The sequence below is a fragment of the Choloepus didactylus genome, chromosome 2 (genome assembly GCF_015220235.1).
Source record: "Choloepus didactylus isolate mChoDid1 chromosome 2, mChoDid1.pri, whole genome shotgun sequence".
Taxonomy (NCBI): Eukaryota; Metazoa; Chordata; class Mammalia; order Pilosa; family Megalonychidae; genus Choloepus; species Choloepus didactylus.
Genome location: NC_051308.1, coordinates 106070944 through 106095704, shown reverse-complemented (window position 1 = coordinate 106095704; position 24761 = coordinate 106070944). Strand labels below are relative to the sequence as shown.

The 24761-nt window shown below is 39.2% G+C and overlaps 1 protein-coding gene and 1 pseudogene across 7 annotated transcripts in view; both read right to left on the bottom strand.

Moving 5' to 3' along the window:
• AIM2 (absent in melanoma 2) overlaps positions 1-24761 on the bottom strand; it is a 154907-nt gene that overhangs the window by 16294 nt on the left and 113852 nt on the right. For 6 of the 7 annotated variants that reach the window (XM_037825627.1, XM_037825624.1, XM_037825626.1 and 3 more), the window contains one exon: positions 3070-3351. In XM_037825627.1, coding sequence (XP_037681555.1) covers positions 3070-3331 — 262 coding nt within the window. In that variant the 5' untranslated portion in view covers positions 3332-3351. Of the gene's footprint in view, positions 1-3069; positions 3352-6000; positions 6093-24761 lie in introns of all 7 variants that reach the window. The other variant, XM_037825625.1, reaches the window with a different exon arrangement.
• LOC119526500 lies at positions 1172-3017 on the bottom strand (annotated as a pseudogene).

The following is a 24761-nucleotide window of genomic DNA, read 5'->3' as shown; positions in this document are numbered from 1 at the left end:
TAGGGGAGAAACATTCTTGTTTTGCATTTGGCTGAATAGATTATATCAATGCTTCCCTTTAAGAAAATTCTAACAAAGACTGAGAAGTAACTTCCATGAATCAAACCTGAATGCGACCGGAAGCCCCACGCCTTGGCCATCAACCATGGTCACAGTTAGGATGGTCTGGATCAACAAGGCCACGGAGGTGTTGATTCCAAACACCAGGGCATAGTGCTCCATGCTGAGATTCACAGCAATCTGAAATGCTGCTATGGTTATAAGAAACATGTAACTTGACTTGAATATCAAAAGACCAGCAAAGCACACCCAAATATGAGTTGTGTAATGCTTGAGAAACAGAGAACCTGCATCTGCTGCTGAGAAGATCCCCAGTGCTAACTAACACTCACAAAAGTCTCTGGTTGACTTTCACGTAGCCTACTGCAAAGGCTGCCAGGGCACCTCCAAAGGTTGCTAGTTTGCTAATGCTGCTGGAATGGAAAACACCAGAAATGGATTGGCTGTTATAAAAGGGGATTTATTTGGTTACACAGTTACAGTCTTAAGGCCATAAAGTGTCCAAGGTAAGGAATTGACAATCGCGTACCTTCACTGGAGGGTGGCCAGTGATGTCTGGAAAACCTCTGTTAGCTGGGAAGGCATGTGGCTGGTGTCTGCTCCAGAGTTCTGGTTTCAAACAGGCTTTCTCCCAGGATGTTCCTCTGTCCAAGGTAAGGAATTGACAATCGCGTACCTTCACTGGAGGGTGGCCAGTGATGTCTGGAAAACCTCTGTTAGCTGGGAAGGCATGTGGCTGGTGTCTGCTCCAGAGTTCTGGTTTCAAACAGGCTTTCTCCCAGGATGTTCCTCTCTAGGCTTCAGCTTCTCTCCAAAATGTCACTCTCAGTTGTTCTTGGGGCATTCATCATCTTTTAGCTTCTCCAGAGCAAAAGTCTGCTTTCAACTGCTGTCTTCAAACTGTCTCTCATCTGCAGCTCCTCTCTCAGCTCATGTGCATTCTTCAAAGTGTCCCTCTTGGCTGTTGCAAGCTCACCTCTTCTGTCTGAGCTTATATAGTGCTCCAGTAAACTAATCAAGACCCATGCTGAATGGGCGGGGCCACATCTCCATGGAAATTATCCAATCAGAGTTATCACCCACAGTTGGGTGGGGCGCATCTCCATGGAAACAACCTAATCCAAACGTTCCAACTTAATCCCCACTAATATGTCTGCCCCACAAGACTGCATCAAAGAACATTGCTTTTTCTGGGGGACATACATTCAAACCGGCACAAAGTGCATCCACTATTGTTATATATTGTAGAACTTTGGGATGCTGACTTGTAATCCCACAGGATTTAAACATAGTTCAAAACCTGGTTAAAACCTGCTGTGGATAAAGCCCACCAGAGGGACCAGTAACAAAAGGTGCTTTGAGGAGTAGCACTCCCTCAAATCTTGAAATCACTGGATAAAAACTCTCTAAGCCACATTTTTGGCTTTGGGCTGCCTAATTAGCCATCGTCCTCAGGCTCTGAAATGTTGACAGACTCTTGGTGGACTGGTCGGTGATCCTTATGGTGCTCATCTAAGACAGCTTCTTTTCCTGATAGCCTTTGAGGAGCTTCTTTGCTGGGTTTTACATGAAAGAACATACTCTTCTTGGGCATCAGTAGAAAAAGGGAGAAAAGGAAGGTCACAGAGACAGAGGCCAAGGATATGATGTTGAGGTCAAGGTATGGCACATTGGCCAGGTATCCCAGCACCTGGGCCAGCACAGAGCCTGCCATGTAGGCCACCAGTGTCACACTCCTACAGTAGCTGCTCACTCTCTGGTAATGTCCGGGCTGACCATACTATACGTAGGCATAGGAGGCCACCTTGGTGGCAGAGACCAAGCCATAGGTGACCACCAGCACCTGCATGGCCATCAGACCTTGACCAAACATGAGCAGCACCCAGATCACGATGAAGCTGATGCCCTGTAAGATGATAACTGGTTTGTAGCAGACATAATCGGTGAGTGAACATGGGGAGCAGCAGTGCCAGGTTAGAGTATGTCCAAAGAGGAAGGATCACACTTAGGCTCATATTTTTATCTGGTCCTACTAAAAGAAGGCACAACAAATGGTTCTGACAGTTTCATCATTGAGAAAACTCCAAATAAGCACAGAATTGCTATTGGAAAAAACCAGGAATGGTTGGTGAAGTTTGGCCACAATCCATGTCTGATTAAGCTTGTTCTAATTGGGCAAGATTGGACAGTGCAGATGACTGATGCTGTGGGGAAACAAAGTTGTTTAATTTTGATTTCTGTGCTTTTCTGAGTTCTGTCTGTTTTCATTCCTTTCTGCACCGGGTTCTGAATGCTGCTTCTCTTGCCACCAATACCTACGATTGTCCAGCTTCTGAGCCCCCTGAGACTCTCCCTCCACTGCCAGGCTATTGGGGAATGTTTAATCATATTTTTAAGTCTTTGTTTGGATAAATTTATATTGTCAGTAGCAGTTGTAGTAGAGAGAAGGAGAGGCAACCTATGAATTACAAGAGAATCTGGGAAACAAGACTTCCACTGTAGAAAGGAGAATTAACTGAGAACATAACATGTTGTGCCTAAGGAGAGGGATGGCCAGTCTGTGTGCAGGAGCAAATGTGTCTAATTTCCCATTTAAGGATTTTCAGAGCTATAATTCCTTTATGTTATCTCCAAGCCTTCTGTAAACTTTGAAGAACATTACATATTTATGTAAGCTGTGCATTGAGAAGTTAACATTGAATTCCTCTGTTCATTGTCACTGCAAAGCAGTCTGGAGAAAAAGACAGCACAGGGTGAAAGTCTATGAAATGGTAAGTGGTAACTCTATAGCTAGAGCAAGAGATGACAAACATACTGGAAGGGATTTGTAAGATCAGTAACAAACACTTTCTAGTGATTCTCAGTAAAGGGGTCAAAGGAGCAAATACATCAAGTTAGCAAATACATTCCAACAGGCACTGGGGGCATTATATCACTGATGTCATAAAATGAAATGTCCTGGATTAGCTAGACAGATGGACTGGGGAGGTGAAAATATTCCCACGTTACCTTTTTCCTTCTCCTCCTGAAGATTTTTTGCCTCATGCCTGTAATTCAACTTCTGGAAAATATGAATGGTCTTGATCACAGCCGAGACTGCACCAGCATTTTGAATCATCAAATTAGCCACCTCAGTCCTATTTGCATTCTCTAACTTGCCTGTGGAGATCGGCAGCTCATCTGTAAGAAAGTACTTAAACCTATGGAGTTCCTCATCAGTGATGTTATCCAGGCCCTTTAATAACAGGATTTCCTTATATTCACTCTCCATTTCACGACTTTGGAATCAGCCTATAAGAAATTCAAAACATAACGTTATACCACCAAAAATGAATTCTACATTCAAATACTAAGCAAGATGTGATGTTAATATCTTTGTAGAATGAAAATAAGTAAAATATTTACAGTACAGTAAAGGAGATTTGGGTGAAATCTAAGTAAGAACTTCTTAAGGGAAATTGTCACCGTTGCCCAGAAAGGATATCTTCAAAGGTTATACGTGTCTCCGGAATTCTTAGAGAACAGAATATATTCTTCTTATTTTTTACACAAAGTTATCAAGAAGGCTTAAATGATATTCAACAAAGTAAGTATCTTTAAAGTACAAAATTTGATAAATGTTGGCATATCTATACACTTGATGAAGTCAAATTTACCGATTTGTTCTTTTATGGATTGTGTTTTTGGTATCATGCCTGAGAAATCTTTGCTTAACACAGATCAAAAGATTTTCTCCTGTGCTTTCCTCTAAAAATCTTGTAATTTGGGGTTTTACAACATATATTGAAAAGAATATCCTTTCTCCATTGACTTGCTTTTGCATCATTATCAGTTACCACATGAGTGGATCTATTTCTGGGCTCTTTATTGTGTTCTTATTGATCTGTTTATCTATCTCAATGCTAACCCCACATTGTAGATATTTCACTATGTGTAATATCCAAGATAATTAAAAAAGTCTTAGAATTAATAACTCAGCAAAGTTTCTGGATATGAAATCAATATACAAAAAGTATATTTCTTTATTTCGGTAACACACAATCAAAAAAACAACGAATAAAAAGTTATGATTTCTAATAACTACAAAACTGCAAGGTACTTAAGAACATCTAACAAAAAAAATGTGTAAAACCTTTACAGTGAAAATTATAAAACTTTATTGGATGATATTTTAAAAAGACCTAAATAGACAGAGATACAAGTGATATTTTGAATGGAAAGATTTATAACATGAAGATGGCACTCTTCTCAAATTAACCTATAAATGTCATACATAATCTCAAACATTTTCCATAAAAGTTATCAGATTGATCCTAAAATTCACATCAAAGAGTACGGATCAAAATACCTAAGCCAAATTTCAAGATGATTATTAAAGAAGCTCTAGACCTACTAGATACTTATTTGTGTATAATAATTAAAACAGTATGATAGTGGCACAGGGAAAAATAGACTAACAGATAACAACAGAGAGTGTGGTAATAGAACTGCATGTAAAGGAGAACACAGTATAGATCCAAAGTGCCATAAATCACAAGGAAAGGATGGCCAACTATAGAAAGTGTTGGGACAAATCTATATTGGGAGTGATGATATTGGGTCTTTATCTCACATCATAAAATATATAATTTATATATGTGTATACATATGTGTGTGTGTGTGCATGTATATATATAAATGTAGAAAGACATAAATGTGAATAGTAACACCATTTGAAAAAATGTAGGAATTTCTTATTACATTGAGAAGGGGTAGGTTTCTTACACAAGGCACAAAAAGTACAAGCCAGGAAGGAAAACTTAAATTTGATTATGTGCAATTCTAAATCTCTTTCTAAAAAAGGACACAGTGAACAAAGTGAAAATACAAGCCAGATAATGTGATATCTTCAAAGTATATAACTAATAGAGATTGTGTATTCAGAGTGTAGGAGACCCACATATCAATAAGCAAAAGATAAACAGTCCATTTGAAAAACGGGCAAAAGGAATGAAAAAGCAATTTACTCAGATGTCCAATAGACACATGAAAAGATGTCCCACTTAGTGACTTCCAGAGCAGCTTCCTATGGGGTGGAGGACACAGCCAAGGAGCAAGTTATGACTGTGACTGTTAGGGGAGCTTGAACACCCATATCAGTAGAGTCAAGGTTCATAAATTCTGAATCATTACCATTAATTGGCCTTATTATTTTTTTTTCCTACAAGCTGCAGAGGGCTGGAGAAACTTTACTTACACATATAGAGTTCAAAAGTTTAACTTCAACTATTACCTAGAACATTTCTAAAAGAAGTAACACAGGTGAAATACTTGTAATGCCAGAGCCACCTAAATGTGCCAGTCCTACCAAAAACAAGGAAGAAGACAGCTGACATTTGGTGAGCACCTATTATATGCTCACAGTTAGCTGGGCATGTTTTCTACTTGTCTATAAGAATTTCATCCTACTATAACCCTATTAGATAAAATATAATCACATTTTAGTCACATTTTATATAGGGAGGAAGACAGTTTTTTCTCTGAAGTTTTGTTTTTTATTTATAAACCTAAAACTTGCAATTTCTCCATAATATATTTTTAGTCAAAGAATTTCTAAAGTATTTATCATAGGGTAAACAACACTTATATCTATTCAGAGGCCTCATGCCCCCAGGGGCACACACTGCAGACTGAGAGGGGTGATATAACATGCATAATAGCCCAACTTTTAGTGTCTTACAAAGTGCTTTCACACAGAGCCTGGAAGGTGGAAGGGAAAGGAAACATTGATAGAGCACCTACTTATCTCTGAAATGAGGATAATTCCTACCTTACCGGGTTGCTTTGAGAACAGATAATATAAAGTGCCCAGCAAGGCGTGCCTGACACAGCAGTTGCCATTTATTATGATCTCCCAATTATTACAAGTTAAATGTGGTTATCTGAGGGGGAATGACTTACTTGCAGCCACACAGCTAGTAAACGCAAACATCAAGGCTTGAACGCAAGTCTTCTGGATCCAGCCCTCTGCTCTTTCTAGTGCCAACTGCCTTCTTATTGTTCAGAGAGTGTGGAATGTTTTTTGGGGGTGGGGGAGAGGAAAAAGAAAAATAAAAAAAGGAGAAAGGGAGGAAGGGAGGTCAGGGGGAAGGAAGGAAGGAAGGAGGGAAGGAAGGAAGGAAGGAAGGAGGGAGGGAGGGAAGGAAGGAAGGAGGGAGGGAGGGAAGGAAGGAAGGAAGGAAAGAAGGAAGGAAGGAAGGAGGGAGGGAAGGAAGGAAGGAAGGAGGGAGGGAGGGAAGGAAGGAAGGAAGGAAGGAGGAAAGGAAGGAAGGAAGGAAGGAAGGAAGGAAAGAGGGAAGGAGGGAAGGAGGGAACAGCTGATGTTACTAACTGTGATTTGGAAGGTACCCCACCCCCAAATATCTAGCCCTTTTATAATTCCAATATTAGCAACTTTTTTTTGCCTAGATCATTTACATTTCTTCACCCAGAATATATATGCATTGCTTGCTCTCACTTTAGATTCCTGCTCAAATGTCCCCTTCTAAGATAGACCTTCCCTGACAACATTGTATAAAATAGCACATAACTCCATTATTCGTTGTTACCTTACACTGCTTACTTTTCTTCATAGTACTTTCTACTTGACAATAAAATATATATGTTATTGGTGTCTGTTTAATTTTTAATTGTCAGGCTAAACTGGAATGGAAGTGCCATGTGGGCAGGGACTTGGTCTGCTGTTCACTGCTTTACTCTTATCACCTATAATAGTATTTGGCACACAATAAACATTTTTTGAATCACCTTTCTAGACTTTCCTGTCTGAACTTCAACCCTGGCCACCCCTACCTTCTGTGCTCTATTGGATTCATTTGATTTTGGTTTATCAAGGGCCAGAGTTGCCTGAACTCAGATAGAGAAAATCTCATCAGTATCTGTCCTCTAAGAGGGGTTTTCAAGCCAGGAGCAGCATAAATGGAAAGCAGTGAGTAGTTAAAAGTGAATGAAGGGAGGCGGGGCAAGATGGCAGACTGGTGAGCTGTATGTTTTAGTTACTCCTCCAGGAAAGTAGGTAAAAAGCCAGGAACTGCGTGGACTGGACACCACAGAGCAATCTGTCTTTGGGCATACTTCATACAACACTCATGAAAACGTGGAACTGCTGAGATCAGCGAAATCTGTAAGTTTTTGCGGCCAGGGGACCCGCGCCCCTCCCTGCCAGGCTCAGTCCCGGGGGAGGAGGGGCTGTCAGCTCCAGGAAGGAGAAGGGAGAATTGCAGTGGCTGCTCTTACCGGAAACTCATTCTACTGATTCAAACTCCAACCATAGATAGACTGAGGCCAGACACCAGAGACTCTGAGAGCAGCCAGCCCAGCAGAGAGGAGACAAGCATAGAAAAAAAACAACACGAAAAACTCCAAAATAAAAGCGGAGGATTTTTGGAGTTCTGGTGAACACAGAAAGGGGAAGGGCGGAGATCAGGCCTTGAGGCGCATATGCAAATCCCGAAGCAAGGCTGATCTCTCTGCCCTGGGCACTTTTCCTTAATGGCCCTGGTTGCTTTGTCTATTAGCATTTCAATAACCCATTAGATCTCTGAGGAGGGCCGTTTTTTTTTTTTTTTTTTAAACCCTTTTTGCTTTTTCTAAAACAATTACTCTAAGAAGCTCAATACAGAAAGCTTCAAAGAATTGAAATTTGGGCACGTCAAGTCAAGAGCAGAACTAAGAGAGCTCTGAGACAAAAGGCAATAATCCAGTGGCTGAGAAAATTCACTAAACAACACAACTTCCCAAGAAAAGGGGGGTGTCCGCTCACAGCCACCATCCTGGTGGACAGGGAACACTCCTGCCCATCGCCAGCCCCATAGCCCAGAGCTGCCCCAGACAACCCAGTGTGACGGAAGTGCTTCAAATAACAGGCACACACCACAAAACTGGGCGTGGATATTAGCCTTCCCTGCAACCTCAGCTGAATGTCCCAGAGCTGGGAAGGGGGAGCAGTGTGAATTAACAGAGCCCCATTCAGCCATCATTTGAGCAGACTGGGAGCCTCCCAACACAGCCCAGCAGCCCAGAACTGCCCTGGGGGGACGGCACTCACCTGCGACATAGCACAGTCATCCCTCAACAGAGGACCCGGGGTGCACAGCCTGGAAGAGGGGCCCACTTGCAAGTCTCAGGAGCCATACGCCAATACCAAAGACTTGTGGGTCAGTGGCAGAGACAAACTGTGGCAGGACTGAACTGAAGGATTAGACTATTGCAGTAGCTTTAAAACTCTAGGATCATCAGGGAGATTTGATTGTTAGGGCCACCCCCCCTCCCCGACTGCCCAGAAACACGCCCCACATACAGGGCAGGCAACACCAACTACACACGCAAGCTTGGGACACCAATTGGGCCCCACAAGACTCACTCCCCCACTCACCAAAAAGGCTAAGCAGGGGAGATCTGGCTTGTGGAGAACAGGTGGCTCGTGGACGCCACCTGCTGGTTAGTTAGAGAAAGTGTACTCCACGAAGCTGTAGATCTGATAAATTAGAGATAAGGACTTCAACTGGTCTACAAACCCTAAAAGAACCCTATCAAGGTCAGCAAATGCCACGAGGCCAAAAACAACAGAAAATTATAAAGCATATGAAAAAACCAGACGATATGGATAACCCAAGCCCAAGCACCCAAATCAAAAGACCAGAAGAGACACACCTAGAGCAGCTACTCAAAGAACTAAAGATGAACAATGAGACCCTAGTACGGGATATGAAGGAAATCAAGAAGACCCTAGAAGAGCATAAAGAAGACATTGCAAGACTAAATAAAAAAATGGATGATCTTATGGAAATTAAAGAAACTGTTGACCAAATTAAAAAGATTCTGGACACTCATAGTACAAGACTAGAGGAAGTTGAACAACGAATCAGTGACCTGGAAGATGACAGAATGGAAAATGAAAACATAAAAGAAAGAATGGGGAAAAAAATTGAAAAACTCGAAATGGACCTCAGGGATATGATAGATAATATGAAACGTCCGAATATAAGACTCATTGGTGTCCCAGAAGGGGAAGAAAAGGGTAAAGGTCTAGGAAGAGTATTCAAAGAAATTGTTGGGGAAAACTTCCCAAATCTTCTAAACAACATAAATGCACAAATCATAAATGCTCAGCGAACTCCAAATAGAATAAATCCAAAAAAACCCACTCCGAGACATATACTGATCACACTGTCAAACATAGAAGAGAAGGAGCAAGTTCTGAAAGCAGCAAGAGAAAAGCAATTCACCACATACAAAGGAAACAGCATAAGACTAAGTAGTGACTACTCAGCAGCCACCATGGAGGCGAGAAGGCAGTGGCACGATATATTTAAAATTCTGAGTGAGAGGAATTTCCAGCCAAGAATACTTTATCCAGCAAAGCTCTCCTTCAAATTTGAGGGAGAGCTTAAATTTTTCACAGACAAAGAAATGCTGAGAGAATTTGCTAACAAGAGACCTGCCCTACTGGAGATACTAAAGGGAGCCCTACAGACAGAGAAACAAAGACAGGACAGAGAGACTTGGAGAAAGGTTCAGTACTAAAGAGATTCGGTATGGGTACAATAAAGGATATTAATAGAGAGAGGGAAAAATATGGCAAACATAATCCAAAGGATAAGATGGCCGATTCAAGAAATGCCTTCACGGTTTTAACGTTGAATGTAAATGGATTAAACTCCCCAATTAAAAGATATAGATTCGCAGAATGGATCAAAAAAAATGAACCATCAATATGTTGCATACAAGAGACTCATCTTAGACACAGGGACACAAAGAAACTGAAAGTGAAAGGATGGAAAAAAATATTTCATGCAAGCTACAGCCAAAAGAAAGCAGGTGTAGCAATATTAATCTCAGATAAAATAGACTTCAAATGCAGGGATGTTTTGAGAGACAAAGAAGGCCACTACATACTAATAAAAGGGGCAATTCAGCAAGAAGAAATAACAATCGTAAATGTCTATGCACCCAATCAAGGTGCCACAAAATACATGAGAGAAACATTGGCAAAACTAAAGGAAGCAATTGATGTTTCCACAATAATTGTGGGAGACTTCAACACATCACTCTCTCCTATAGATAGATCAACCAGACAGAAGACCAATAAGGAAATTGAAAACCTAAACAATCTGATAAATGAATTAGATTTAACAGACATCTACAGGACATTACATCCCAAATCAACAGGATACACATACTTTTCTAGTGCTCACGGAACTTTCTCCAGAATAGATCATATGCTGGGACATAAACAAGCCTCAATAAATTTAAAAAGATTGAAATTATTCAAAGCACATTCTCTGACCACAATGGAATACAATTAGAAGTCAATAACCATCAGAGACTTAGAAAATTCACAAATACCTGGAGGTTAAACAACACACTCCTAAACAATCAGTGGGTTAAAGAAGAAATAGCAAGAGAAATTGCTAAATATATAGAGACGAATGAAAATGAGAACACAACATACCAAAACCTATGGGATGCAGCAAAAGCAGTGCTAAGGGGGAAATTTATAGCACTAAACGCATATATTAAAAGGAAGAAAGAGCCAAAATCAAAGAACTAATGGATCAACTGAAGAAGCTAGAAAATGAACAGCAAACCAATCCTAAACCAAGTACAAGAAAAGAAATAACAAGGATTAAAGCAGAAATAAATGACATAGAGAACAAAAAAACAATAGAAAGGATAAATATCACCAAAAGTTGGTTCTTTGAGAAGATCAACAAGATTGACAAGCCCCTAGCTAGACTGACAAAATCAAAAAGAGAGAAGACCCATATAAACAAAATAATGAATGAAAAAGGTGACATAACTGCAGATCCTGAAGAAATTAAAAAAATTATAAGAGGATATTATGAACAACTGTATGGCAACAAACTGGATAATGTAGAAGAAATGGACAATTTCCTGGAAACATATGAACAACCTAGACTGACCAGAGAAGAAATAGAAGACCTCAACCAACCCATCACAAGCAAAGAGATCCAATCAGTCATCAAAAATCTTCCCACAAATAAATGCCCAGGGCCAGATGGCTTCACAGGGGAATTCTACCAAACTTTCCAGAAAGAACTGACACCAATCTTACTCAAACTCTTTCAAAACATTGAAAAAAATGGAACACTACCTAATTCATTTTATGAAGCTAACATCAATCTAATACCAAAACCAGGCAAAGATGCTACAAAAAAGGAAAACTACCGGCCAATCTCCCTAATGAATATAGATGCAAAAATCCTCAACAAAATACTTGCAAATCGAATCCAAAGACACATTGAAAAAATCATACACCATGACCAAGTGGGGTTCATTCCAGGCATGCAAGGATGGTTCAACATAAGAAAAACAATCAATGTATTACAACACATTAAAAACTCGAAAGGGAAAAATCAATTGATCATCTCAATAGATGCTGAAAAAGCATTTGACAAAATCCAACATCCGTTTTTGATAAAAACACTTCAAAAGGTAGGAATTGAAGGAAACTTCCTCAACATGATAAAGAGCATATATGAAAAACCCACAGCCAGCATAGTACTCAATGGTGAGAGACTGAAAGCCTTCCCTCTAAGATCAGGAACAAGACAAGGATGCCCGCTGTCACCACTGTTATTCAACATTGTGCTGGAAGTGCTAGCCAGGGCAATCCGGCAAGACAAAGAAATAAAAGGCATCCAAATTGGAAAAGAAGAAGTAAAACTGTCATTGTTTGCAGATGATATGATCTTATATCTAGAAAACCCTGAGAAATCAACGATACACCTACTAGAGCTAATAAACAAATTTAGCAAAGTAGCGGGATACAAGATTAATGCACATAAGTCAGTAATGTTTCTATATGCTAGAAATGAACAAACTGAAGAGACACTCAAGAAAAAGATACCATTTTCAATAGCAACTAAAAAAATCAAGTACCTAGGAATAAACTTAACCAAAGATGTAAAAGACCTATACAAAGAAAACTACATAACTCTACTAAAAGAAATAGAAGGGGACCTTAAAAGATGGAAAAATATTCCATGTTCATGGATAGGAAGGCTAAATGTCATTAAGATGTCAATTCTACCCAAACTCATCTACAGATTCAATGCAATCCCAATCAAAATTCCAACAACCTACTTTGCAGACTTGGAAAAGCTAGTTATCAAATTTATTTGGAAAGGGAAGATGCCTCGAATTGCTAAAGACACTTTAAAAAAGAAAAACGAAGTGGGAGGACTTACACTCCCTGACTTTGAAGCTTATTATAAAGCCACAGTTGCCAAAACAGCATGGTACTGGCACAAAGATAGACATATAGATCAATGGAATCGAATTGAGAATTCAGAGATAGACCCTCAGATCTATGGCCGACTGATCTTTGATAAGGCCCCCAAAGTCACCGAACTGAGCCATAATGGTCTTTTCAACAAATGGGGCTGGGAGAGTTGGATATCCATATCCAAAAGAATGAAAGAGGACCCCTACCTCACACCCTACACAAAAATTAACTCAAAATGGACCAAAGATCTCAATATAAAAGAAAGTACCATTAAACTCCTAGAAGATAATGTAGGAAAACATCTTCAAGACCTTGTATTAGGAGGCCACTTCCTAGACTTTACACCCAAAGCACAAGCAACAAAAGAGAAAATAGATAAATGGGAACTCCTCAAGCTTAGAAGTTTCTGCACCTCAAAGGAATTTCTCAAAAAGGTAAAGAGGCAGCCAACTCAATGGGAAAAAATTTTTGGAAACCATGTATCTGACAAAAGACTGATATCTTGCATATACAAAGAAATCCTACAACTCAATGACAATAGTACAGACAGCCCAATTATAAAATGGGCAAAAGATATGAAAAGACAGTTCTCTGAAGAGGAAATACAAATGGCCAAGAAACACATGAAAAAATGTTCAGCTTCACTAGCTATTAGAGAGATGCAAATTAAGACCACAATGAGATACCATCTAACACCGGTTAGAATGGCTGCCATTAAACAAACAGGAAACTACAAATGCTGGAGGGGATGTGGAGAAATTGGAACTCTTATTCATTGTTGGTGGGACTGTATAATGGTTCAGCCACTCTGGAAGTCAGTCTGGCAGTTCCTTAGAAAACTAGAGATAGAGCTACCATTCGATCCAGCGATTGCACTTCTCGGGATATACCCGGAAGATCGGAAAGCAGTGACACGAACAGATATCTGCACGCCAATGTTCATAGCAGCATTATTCACAATTGCCAAGAGATGGAAACAACCCAAATGTCCATCAACAGATGAGTGGATAAATAAAATGTGGTATATGCACACGATGGAATACTACGCGGCAGTAAGAAGGAATGATCTGGTGAAACATATGACAACATGGATGAACCTTGAAGACATAATGCTGAGCGAAATAAGCCAGGCACAAAAAGAGAAATATTATATGCTACCACTAATGTGAACTTTGAAAAATGTAAAACAAATGGTTTATAATGTAGAATGTAGGGGAACTAGCAGTAGAGAGCAATTAAGGAAGGGGGAACAATAATCCAAGAAGAACAGATAAGCTATTTAACGTTCTGGGGATGCCCAGAAATGACTATGGTCTGTTAATTTCTGATGGATGTAGTAGGAACAAGTTCACTGAAATGTTGCTATAGTATGTAACTTTCTTGGGGTAAAGTAGGAACATGTTGGAAGTTAAGCAGTTATCTTAGGTTAGTTGTCTTTTTCTTACTCCCTTGCTATGGTCTCTTTGAAATGTTCTTTTATTGTATGTTTGTTTTCTTTTTAACTTTTTTTTTCATACAGTTGATTTGAAAAAAGAAGGGAAAGTTAAAAAAAAAAAAAAAAAGAAAAAAGACAAACAAGGAAAAAAAAAAAAAAAAAAAAAAAAAACGATGTAGTGCCCCCTTGAGGAGCCTGTGGAGAATGCAGGGGTATTCGCCTACCCCACCTCCATGGTTGCTAACATGACCACAGACATAGGGGACTGGTGGTTTGATGGGTTGAGCCCTCTACCATAAGTTTTACCCTTGGGAAGACGGTTGCTGCAAAGGAGAGGCTAGGCCTCCCTGTATTTGTGCCTAAGAGTCTCCTCCTGAATGCCTCTTTGTTGCTCAGATGTGGCCCTCTCTCTCTGGCTAAGCCAACTTGAAAGGTGAAATCACTGCCCTCCCCCCTACGCGGGATCAGACACCCAGGGAAGTGAATCTCCCTGGCAACGTGGAATATGACTCCCGGGGAGGAATGTAGACCCGGCATCGTGGGATGGAGAACATCTTCTTGACCAAAAGGGGGATGTGAAAGGAAATGAAATAAGCTTCAGTGGCAGAGAGATTCCAAAACGAGCCGAGAGATCACTCTGGTGGGCACTCTTACGCACACTTTAGACAACCTTTTTTAGGTTCTAAAGAATTGGGGTAGCTGGTGGTGGATACCTGAAACTATTAAACTACAACCCAGAACCCATGAATCTCGAAGACAGTTGTATAAAAATGTAGCTTATGAGGGGTGACAGTGGGATTGGGAATGCCATAAGGACCAAACTCCACTTTGTCTAGTTTATGGATCGATGTGTAGAAAAGTAGGGGAAGCAAACAAACAGACAAAGGTACCTAGTGTTCTTTTTTACTTCAATTGCTCTTTTTCACTCTAATTATTATTCTTGTTATTTTTGTGTGTGTGCTAATGAAGGTGTCAGGGATTGATTTAGGTGATGAATGTACAACTATGTAATGGTACTGTAAACAATCGAAAGTACAATTTGTTTTGTATGACTGCGTGGTATGTGAATATATCTCAATAAAATGATGATTAAAAAAAAAAAAAAAAAAAAAAAAAGTGAATGAAACCCAGAACAGAGCTGTGGGCAAATCATAGTTCTATTTATAGAATAATTTCAAAAGAGGAACAAGGTTGAGAAGGCTTGTTAAAATCTAAGAGCTTTACATCAAAATACATTCAAGTTAAAGGCTTAGAAACATCCATTTCCATAGGAAAAGGGAATAATCCAACTTCTTATGGTTCCACTGCACCAGTAAACTAGATTCTAGGAAGGAAGTAAAACACGGTGCATTATAAAGAAACTCAAAGCAGTTCGGTTTGTTCAGTTTGTCTCTTTTCCAAAGAAAGATGATACCAAATCATGGAATATTTATTGTTCTTTTTATTCATGATTTTTTAACTGGAGAATACAATATTTATTTAGGCTTTGGTCATACTTTCATCCTGGTTATCTCAGTACATTTTTGCAATTACAGTATCACACAGCCTAGATTCCAACATAAGGCTAAGAAACAGTAACTTGCCATATATATTCCAAATCCTGGAGAAGTCAGATTTCTGCTCTCAAAGGGATTCCATTCTCTGCTTTGTTAGTTGGTGATCCTGAGGCTACAATCCCTGAGTGAAATGATTAAATCAGTTTTTGGCCATGAGCCTGCAGAGCAGCCAGCCATCTATATAATTGGCTGGGGAACAGGGAATGGCCAAAATGGTAATCACTTCCTCCACTAACTTTCTACCACCTTGCATATCCATAATTCCCTTGCTTTTTTTTTTTTTCCTGAAAAAAAAACAAAAACAAAAACCCATTAGCTGATATCTTAAATATTTTAAAGAAACAGGAACATTTATTTGGATACACCAGAACTTTTTCCCCTAGACCAAAAATTCTCAAGCCTCAAATCTGACACTTTAAAGGAAAGGAAATTCCAAAATCAACCACTGTCTCTTTATCACTTGCAAATTATTCTGCTCTTTTCAATATATCAAGACCCAAAACCAAGCAAAAAAAAACCAAGTCTAAGTTCCAATACATTTTGCCCCTTTTGCTGAGTAAATATGAGTAAATTATAGATTTTAGTAATTTGAGTTAAGAATCCCCAAAATTAGATGCTTAGGGTAGGGATTCACTATTTGCAACAATAAAGAATGTCTCATCTCCAATTTTATTGTAAAATAATATCAGAAGAAACCATGAGAGCAAAAAAAGGAGGTCCCGAAATAAAGTAGAGTAAAGGAGTTATCAATCTAGTAAGGATCAACAGAGAAGACTTCCTGGAAAATGCAGCATCTTGGATAAAATGAGTAAAGTAGAGGAAAACACAAAGACAAAGGCAGAGAGGTATTCACTGTCAATTTGAATAAGGGTCAGAGAACAGTAGCTTGAATAAATCAGAAATGTCATCCATTCATAGAATTTCTATGACTGTTAGTTTTTTCTGAATTCTAAATCTATCCTCATTCCTAACCACTATAATATTCTAATCCTGCCTTTTTAAAATTAAAACTTAATTTCTAGAAATAATCACTTGCTTTATTCCAAGAGTTCATTAACTTTCACTATGCCTACTTTCATAGACTATGCTGCATTATTCTCATACACAATTTCCTTAACAGACCCATAAGCAGGAGCGGTATTAAAATATCATACAGACAACTAATAAACAACCAGGACAACTAGTAAACTATCTGCAACAACTGCTGGGAGACAACCACGACTGTCCACACATTGTACACCTACCTGGATTGGGAGGAATGCCCGAGATTGCAGCATAAAATCTATAAGTAAAAACTGCGAAACTGTACTGGGAGGCTGAGCTGCAAAACCTCACTGTGTTAGAGAGCGGCACTCTCTGAGTGAGCGAATATAGTTCAACCAAGCTCCAAATGGGGTTTTAATTAACAAATGTGGACCACTGAATACAAGCTACAAACTCCCAACAAGCAGACAGAGGCTTTTAGTGACAACTGACCTTGAAGAAACAGAAGACTCTTCTGTCCTGGGAGGGGCAGCCCAGAAGACCAGGTGTTACCTCTGGCCAACAAGTGAAACTGGGGGGCCATGTACTGGCTCTAAAAGGGGGCTTTCTGTCCCTTTTTCTCTCTCTCAACCTGAGGACTCAGAGGAGAGAGTTGCAGCCATTTTCAGTTCACACTGCTCTGATACAGACAGGGATGGAGATAACAGAGTCAGAGAGACTATTCAAATGCAGATGATAACTCCCTAGGGGGTGTATCTTCCTTAAGAATAAGGAGATGGAGCCCAGCTTTCCCTTCAGAACCAGACCCCAGAGCCTGGGGAAAAACAGCCAAAACAGAAACTGAAGGGGCCACATCTCCTTACACCAGTTGGAAGCAACAGGCTGACAGGCGCCACCTGCTGGGCAGGTTAGGAAAAGCACGGCAACTAGAGACCTCACAGGAAAGTCTGTCAATTTTCTAAGATACACCCTCAGGGAAACCTGAAACTGAATATAACCCTATTCTGAAATCTAAACCCATTCTGGTCTGGGAAAATCCGATTGGGGTAAACAAGGAAACCAGATGCCTAGAAAACAGAAAGCTACAATTTATACTAGGAAAAATAAAGATATGGCCCAATCAAAGGAACAAACACCTCAATCAAGATACAGTTGGGATACTGTTTCACTTTAATGAAACAATTATTAAAGATTTTCAAAGAAATACGCTAAATCAAATCAACGAGTTCAGGGAAGATACAACAAAAGACATGAAGACTGTAAAGAAAACACTGGGCGAACATAAGGTAGAAATCAAAAGTTTGAAAAAACAACTGGCAGAATCTATGGAAATGAAAGGCACAAAACAAGAGATGAAAAACACAATGGAGACATACAACAGCAGATCTCAAGAGGCAGAAGAAAACATTCAGGAACTGGAGAACAAGACATCTGTAAACCTACACTCAAAAGAACAGATAGGGAAAAGAATGCAAACATATGAGCAACGTCTCAGGAAATTGAATGACAACATGAAATGCATGAATGTACATGTCAAGGGTGTTCCAGAAAGAGAAGAGAAGGGAAAAGGTGCAGAAGCAATAATAGAGGAAACAATGAAAATTTCCCATCTCTTATGAAAGACGTAAAATTATGGATCCAAGAAGCGCAGCATACTCCAAAACAGAATAGATCTGAATAGACCTATGCCAAGACACTTAATAATCAGATTATCAAACTTCAAAGACAAAGAGAGAATCCTAAAAGCAGCAAGAGAAAAGCGATCCATCACATACAAAGGAAGCCTGGTAAGACTATGTGCAGATTTCTCAGTAAAAGCCATGGAGGCAAGAAGGAAGTGGTGTGATATATTTAAGATACTGAAAGAGAAAAACTGCCAACCAAGAATCCTATATCTGGCAAAACTGTCCTTCAAATATGAGGGAGAGTTTAAAATATTCTCTGACAAGCAGACAATGACAGAGTTTGTGAACAAGACACCTGAGCTACAGGAAATACTAAAGGGAGCACTACAGACAGATAGAAAAAGAGAGGAGTGAGAGGTTTGGAACACAAATTTGGGTTTTGGTAGAACAACAATGTAAGTATGCTGAACACAGATGACTGTGAGTATGGATGAAAGAGGAAGGTTAGGACCATGTGGGATACGAGAAGGAAAGAGGAAAGATAAAGACTGGGACTGTATAACTCAGTGAAACCTAGAGTGCTCAACAATTGTGATAAAATGTACAAATCTGTTTTTACATGAGGGAGAACAAATGAATGTCAACATTGCAAGGTGTTAAAAATAGGGTGGTAATGGGGAAAAAAATACAATCAATGCAAACTAGAGACTATAGTTAACAGAAACATTGTACTATGTTTCCTTTAACGTAACAAAGGCAATATACCAAAGCTAAATGCCTATAAGAGGGGGACACAAAGCATTGGTGATGTTGTCTGATTCTTTTATTCTACTTTAGGTTAACTCTATCTTTCCTTTTGTTGCTTTTTAGCTGTCATGTTTTTTTTTGTTTTCTTTTTCTTTTGTCTCTGTACCTTCTTTGACTCTTCCTCCTTCTTTGTGGAAGAAATGGAGATGTCCTTACATAGATAGTGGTTATGGTAGTGAATACATAAATATATGACTATTACTTTGGATGGAAAGTATGGTGGGTGAACAAAACCATCTTTAAAAAAATTGATGAAAGAAACCTTGAGGGCACTACATTGAGTGAAATAAGTCAGACACATAAGGACAAATATTGTAGGGTCTCACTGATATGCACTTATTATAATATGTAAACTCATAGACATGAAACATAAGTTACCAGGATATAGAACAAGGTTAAAGAATGGGGGGCAGTTACTTATTATGAGCAGACTATTCAACTAGGTTGAACTTAAGGGGAAATGGACAGAGGTGATGGTGGCACATTACTATGAGAATAACTAACAGTGCTGAATGGTATGTCAATGTGGTGGAAAGGGAAAGCTTATAGTCACATATGTCACAAGAAGGAAAGTCAGAGGTTAAAAGATGGGAATATATAAAGCAGTGAATCTTGTGGCAGACAATCTCCATGATTAACTGTACAAATATTAGAAATCTCTTTCATGAACTAGAACAAATGTATGACATTACAACTAGAAGTTAATAGAAAGGTATACAGGGAAAAATATATACCTATTGCAAACTATGTACTACAGTTAACAATATTTTAACAATCTTTTATCAACAGTAACAAATGTACTATACCAATACTATGGGTCAATATGGGGGGGGGTGGTTAGGAGTATGGGAGGATGTGAGTTTTCTTTTTTTTTTTTTTTTTGTCTTTATTTCTTTTCTGGAGTAATGAAAATGTTCTAAAAATTGAAAAAAAAATTGTAGTGATGGATGCACAGCTGTGTGATGGTACCATGGGCAACTAATTATGCACTTTGGATCTTTGGTTAATTGTATGGTATGTGAACAATCTCAGTAAAATTAAATTAAAAAAAAATCATACAGTGCACAAGCACTGTATGGCACAGCTGCCCAATTGGAATGGGCATCTACTGTAAATGACCAGTATGGCCATATAAGACCATTATCCCTCTCACTTTATCTCTGACTGCTCTCTTGCTCACTCAACTGCAGCCACTCTGGCCTCCTTACAGTTCCTCAAACCTTCCAGAAACATTCTTATTTCAAAGACATTTGTATTTGCTGTCCTTTTTGCTTGGAAGATATTTGGCCAAGTTTATATGGCTTGTTCTTATCACCATTTATCTACTCTACATTCTATTTATTTCATTTTTTTATTTTATTTATTTTTTGTCTCCACCAACTAAAATGTAAGCTCTATCAAGTAAGGATCTTTGTATATTTTATTTCCTACTGTTTTCCTAGCATCTAGAACAGTGCCTGGCACAGAGCATCAGCTCAGTGAACATTTTGGAATAAATTAATTAACTAATTTAATCAATATAACAATGCTCTAATGTAGATAATATTATTATCCCCATTTTACAAACCAGGAAATTGAGGATCAGAGACACTATGTAACCTGGCCAGTCAGACACAGACAGTAAATGGTAGCACCTGGATTAGTCTACATCTGTTTGCTTACCAACATTATGCTCTTTCTGCCTTTAATGAGAAAAAGGTTGGAGGTTTGCATGAGGTCCTGTACAGATGCAGATATGTGGCTGTTGTGCCCTGTCAAGTTCTGTTCTGGCTAAAGGACTGTATTTTCTACAGTGGATCTAAATTGCTCTCACATCTGGCCAATATGTTTATATTTGGTTCTTGAATTTATAGTATATTTGAAGAATTATAAAAAGAAGTGGCAATCTGGAAGAGAAGGGGTTACAGCTTAAGGAAATTGATTGCCTATAATCCACAGGCACCGTTTAACAATTGTAGGTAAAAAGGGAGAGAGCAAATAATTATTTATCTTAAATTTCTAGTCTGGAAAATTAGATAGGTAGTAAATGAAAATAAGGAAGGTAGAATATGCTTACAGTAGATTAAAAGGTAAGTGTGGGAGAAGTTTTGATACATTGTGTTAGAGATGCCTTCAGGGCTTTTGGGCAGAAAGTAACTGGTTGGTTCCTGGCCCAACTCCTTATACCCTCTTTAAATATTTATTACCTATCTCTTTCTCTGGTTTCCTATTTTCCTATGTCCCTAATCTGCTGTCATCAGCACTGATTTAGCTTCACAATTTGATCCCAACATTCATAACTCTAGTGGGCTGAAGATTTTCAGGATTGCAGGCTAAAGTAGGGGGAAGAACAAGGAAACATAAGGAGGGCTGGTTCTTCTGGAGAGAAGAGGCACTCCAGGGCACCACATCCAAAGAGGCATGACATTTGAATTTGGTTTGAGATATGTCAGTAATAGACAATCCAATGCTACATGACAAATCTCAAACCTTTTTCTTGTTAAAGGCAGAAAGAGCATGACCGTTATAAGCAAACAGAAGTAAATGAATCCAGGCTCTACCATTTATTGTCTGTGTCTGCTTGGCCAAGTTACACAGTTTCTCTGATTTAAACCAAGATTTCAAGCAGGATGCAAAATTCAGAGTCAGGTGGAATGTGGGTCACACTTAGAGCTATCTGACCTCTCACAGAAAGATCTTACTCAACAGCAGGTACAGTATATGAAAATCCACCTTGTTGGGCGAGGGAGTCATAGTCGAAGACTTCATCAAGCAAGGTAATTAGGGAATCTAATTCTCAGAAGGATGAAATGTACAGCAGTGTAGCAGAGGCAGGCATTCAGTTGCTCAAACCACATCAGTTTAGCTAGAGAGAGGGGTTAATAAGGGTGAAAAAATGTCAGAACAGTTAGCATGCGTGTTACTGGACCTATGGCAGCAAGACAAAATCTGGACAAGTGAGCTGGCTCCTGTTTACTCCACGCCATGGCCACAATTGACTTAGGTATTTGGTAGCCTGCCAGCTAAGTGGCAGTACCTTGCAGGGTTGGGACAATGTTCTCCAGGAGAACCTGGAGAATATCTCCAGTTATATTCTCTAAATCAGTGAATGCATGGTGGTATTATTCCCATAGCCAGGATTCACAGGTCCAGGAATCAAGGGATGGAATGGAAGTGGTACCACTCACTACTACCTTCAGTGATTCACTAGCTTTTTTTTTTTTTTCCATTTTAACCATTTTCAAGTGTACAATTCAGTGTCATTAATTACTTGCACAATGCTGTTCTACCATCACCAGCTACCATTATTGCAACTCTTCTATCACCCCAAACAGAAACTTCCCTTTTAAACAACAGCTCCCCTTTCTCCCTCCCTCCAGCCCACGGTAACCTCTCATCCTCTTTCTTGTTTTTGTAAATTTTCACTAGCAAAATTTTTGCTTCCTATCCCCACGACCTTATTCTCTGCTGGTCTAGAGGTCTCAGTTCCAAAAGGAGGAGTGCTTCTACCAGGAAAGACAACAATGATTGCATTGAACTGGAAATTAAGACTGCCACCCGACCACTATGGTCTTCTCCTGCCTCTGAATCATCAGGCTGCAGTGATGGATCCTGATCACCAAGGGGAAACTTGGTGGCTACTACACAATGGAGGTAAGGAAGAATGTGTCTGGAATAATGAGATCCCTTAGGGTGTTCCTTAGGCCTTCTATGAAATTTAAGTCGATGGAAAACTACGACAACCCGACCTGAAGAACGGACTACCAATGGCCCAGAGACACTTCAGGAATGAAGCTTCCGGTCTCCCCACAAGAAAAAGAACTATGACCAGCTGAAGTGCTCACTGAGAGTAAAGGGAATATGGAAATGGTAGTGAAAGGTCACTATAAATAACAGCTAGAACCACATGACCAGTTACAGAAATGAGGACTATAATGATGATGAGGTATTTCTTCCTTATTTTGTTATGAATATGTTTGTGGGTGTATTTGTATAAATAGCAAAATATCTTTGTTTCCTTCCCTCCCTTTCTTATCCCTTTATCAAATAATATTAGTTGTACTAAGTTTACATTATAATATATAAGTTATGGGATATCACAAAGAAGAGTGAACATCATCCAAGGGCTTGCATCCTTCTCTGGGGAAAGGGTTAGAGCATTTCAGTTGTGTGAGCATCAGGTTTGGCAGAAATGTGACTAGTGGACATGCCAAACCTCACTTCTGGTACCAAAATCTGTACTAGTCAGGGTTCTAGAGAGAAACAGAACCAACAGGATATATGTGTGTATGTGTATAAAGAATTTATTTCAAGGAATTGCATAGATGAAACAAAAAGATAATGCTAACAAAAGTGAACAATAAACAAATGTACAGAAAAGAATTTTTTTAATTTTTCAATATGATAGAGAAATTTTAAAATTAATAGAGTGATAGAGGATAAAATTGAGGAGCTCTCTGAAAGAGCTAGACCTAGAAGACAAAAGATGGGCGGGGCGGGGGGGGAGAACAAATATAGAGGCTATGCAAGGATGTTTAATAATAAACTACTAGCTGTTTGAGTTCAATGAATAAGTGAGATAATAGACACAAAGGAACTATGCTTTAAATTACAAAACATCAAAGAGAGAGAAGATCTTAAAACCTAACAGAGGAAAAAAATAGATCACATCCATGGATTAGGAATAAGAATGGCATTGGCCTTCTTGTCAGAAGCCCTGGGAATTAGAGGAGAATAGAGCAATTCCTTTAAAACTTGAAGGAAAACAATTTTCAACCGGGTATTCTATAGCAAGCTGATAATTAATTATCAGTAAGTGTAAGGAACAAGCATAATTATTCAAGAAATCCCTGGGACAATGGTGAAAAGAAATCTCTGAACCTTGACTTCCCTAAGAAACAACTTGCCCAGCTTCAGCCCTGAAGGAGGAGGATGGAAAATTCCAAGAGGACAGAAAACTCAAGGAGGGATATTTTTAAAGGAAAAGGTTCATGTGGTATGTGTGTGTGTTGCAGGTGGTAGGTAACTATTTTGAAACTAATTTTACAATTCTCGAAGTTTGGAAAGAATTAGTGATAAGTACCTAAAAATTTGAATAAACTATTAAAGAAGTGTCATTAACTTTAGAAAAAGATTAATGCAAAGGGAAGGAAATGTAATCATAATACACTGCGTGGTTTAACTGTCAGTTATATTTACATACTTCTAATAATATAAAACATCAAGCATTAATTTAACCAAAAATTGTGAAATGGCTATATAGGGAAAAGAGGAGAATGGATTATAATTATATAAAACATCAAACACTGATTTAACTAAAAATTGTGAAATAACTGTTCTGTTTTGCTAATGCTGCCAGAATGCAAAACACCAGAGATGGATTGGCTTTTACATAAGGGGGTTTATTTGATTACACAGTTACAGTCTTAAGGCCATAAAGTGTCCAAGGTAATACCAACAATCTGGTGCCTTCACTGGAGGATGGCCAATGGTGTCCAGAAAACTTCTATTAGCTGGGAAGGCATGTGGCTAGCATCTGCTCCAGAGTCCTGGTTTCAAAAAGGCTTTCTCCCAGAACATCCGCTCTAGGCTGCAGTTCCTCCAAAATGTCACTCTCAGTTGCTCTTGGGGCGTTTTTCCTCTCTTAGCTTCTCCAGAGCAAAATCTGCTTTCAACAGCCATCTTCCAACTGTCTCTCATCTTCAGCTCTTCTCTCAGCTCCTGGGTGTTCTTCAAAGCATCCCTCTTGGCTGTAGCAAGCTTGCTCCTTCTGTCTGAGCTTATATAGTGCTCCAGTACACTAATCAAGGCCCATGCTGAATGGGTGGGGCCACACCTCCATGGAAATTATCCAGTGAAAGATCTCGCCCTCAATTGAGTGATCACATCTCCATGGAAACATTCAATCAAAAGTCTCCAACCCAATCAACACCAATACATTTCCTGACCACACAAGACTGCATCAAAGATAATGGCATTTTGGGGGACATAATACATCCTAACCAGCACAATGACTATATAGGGAG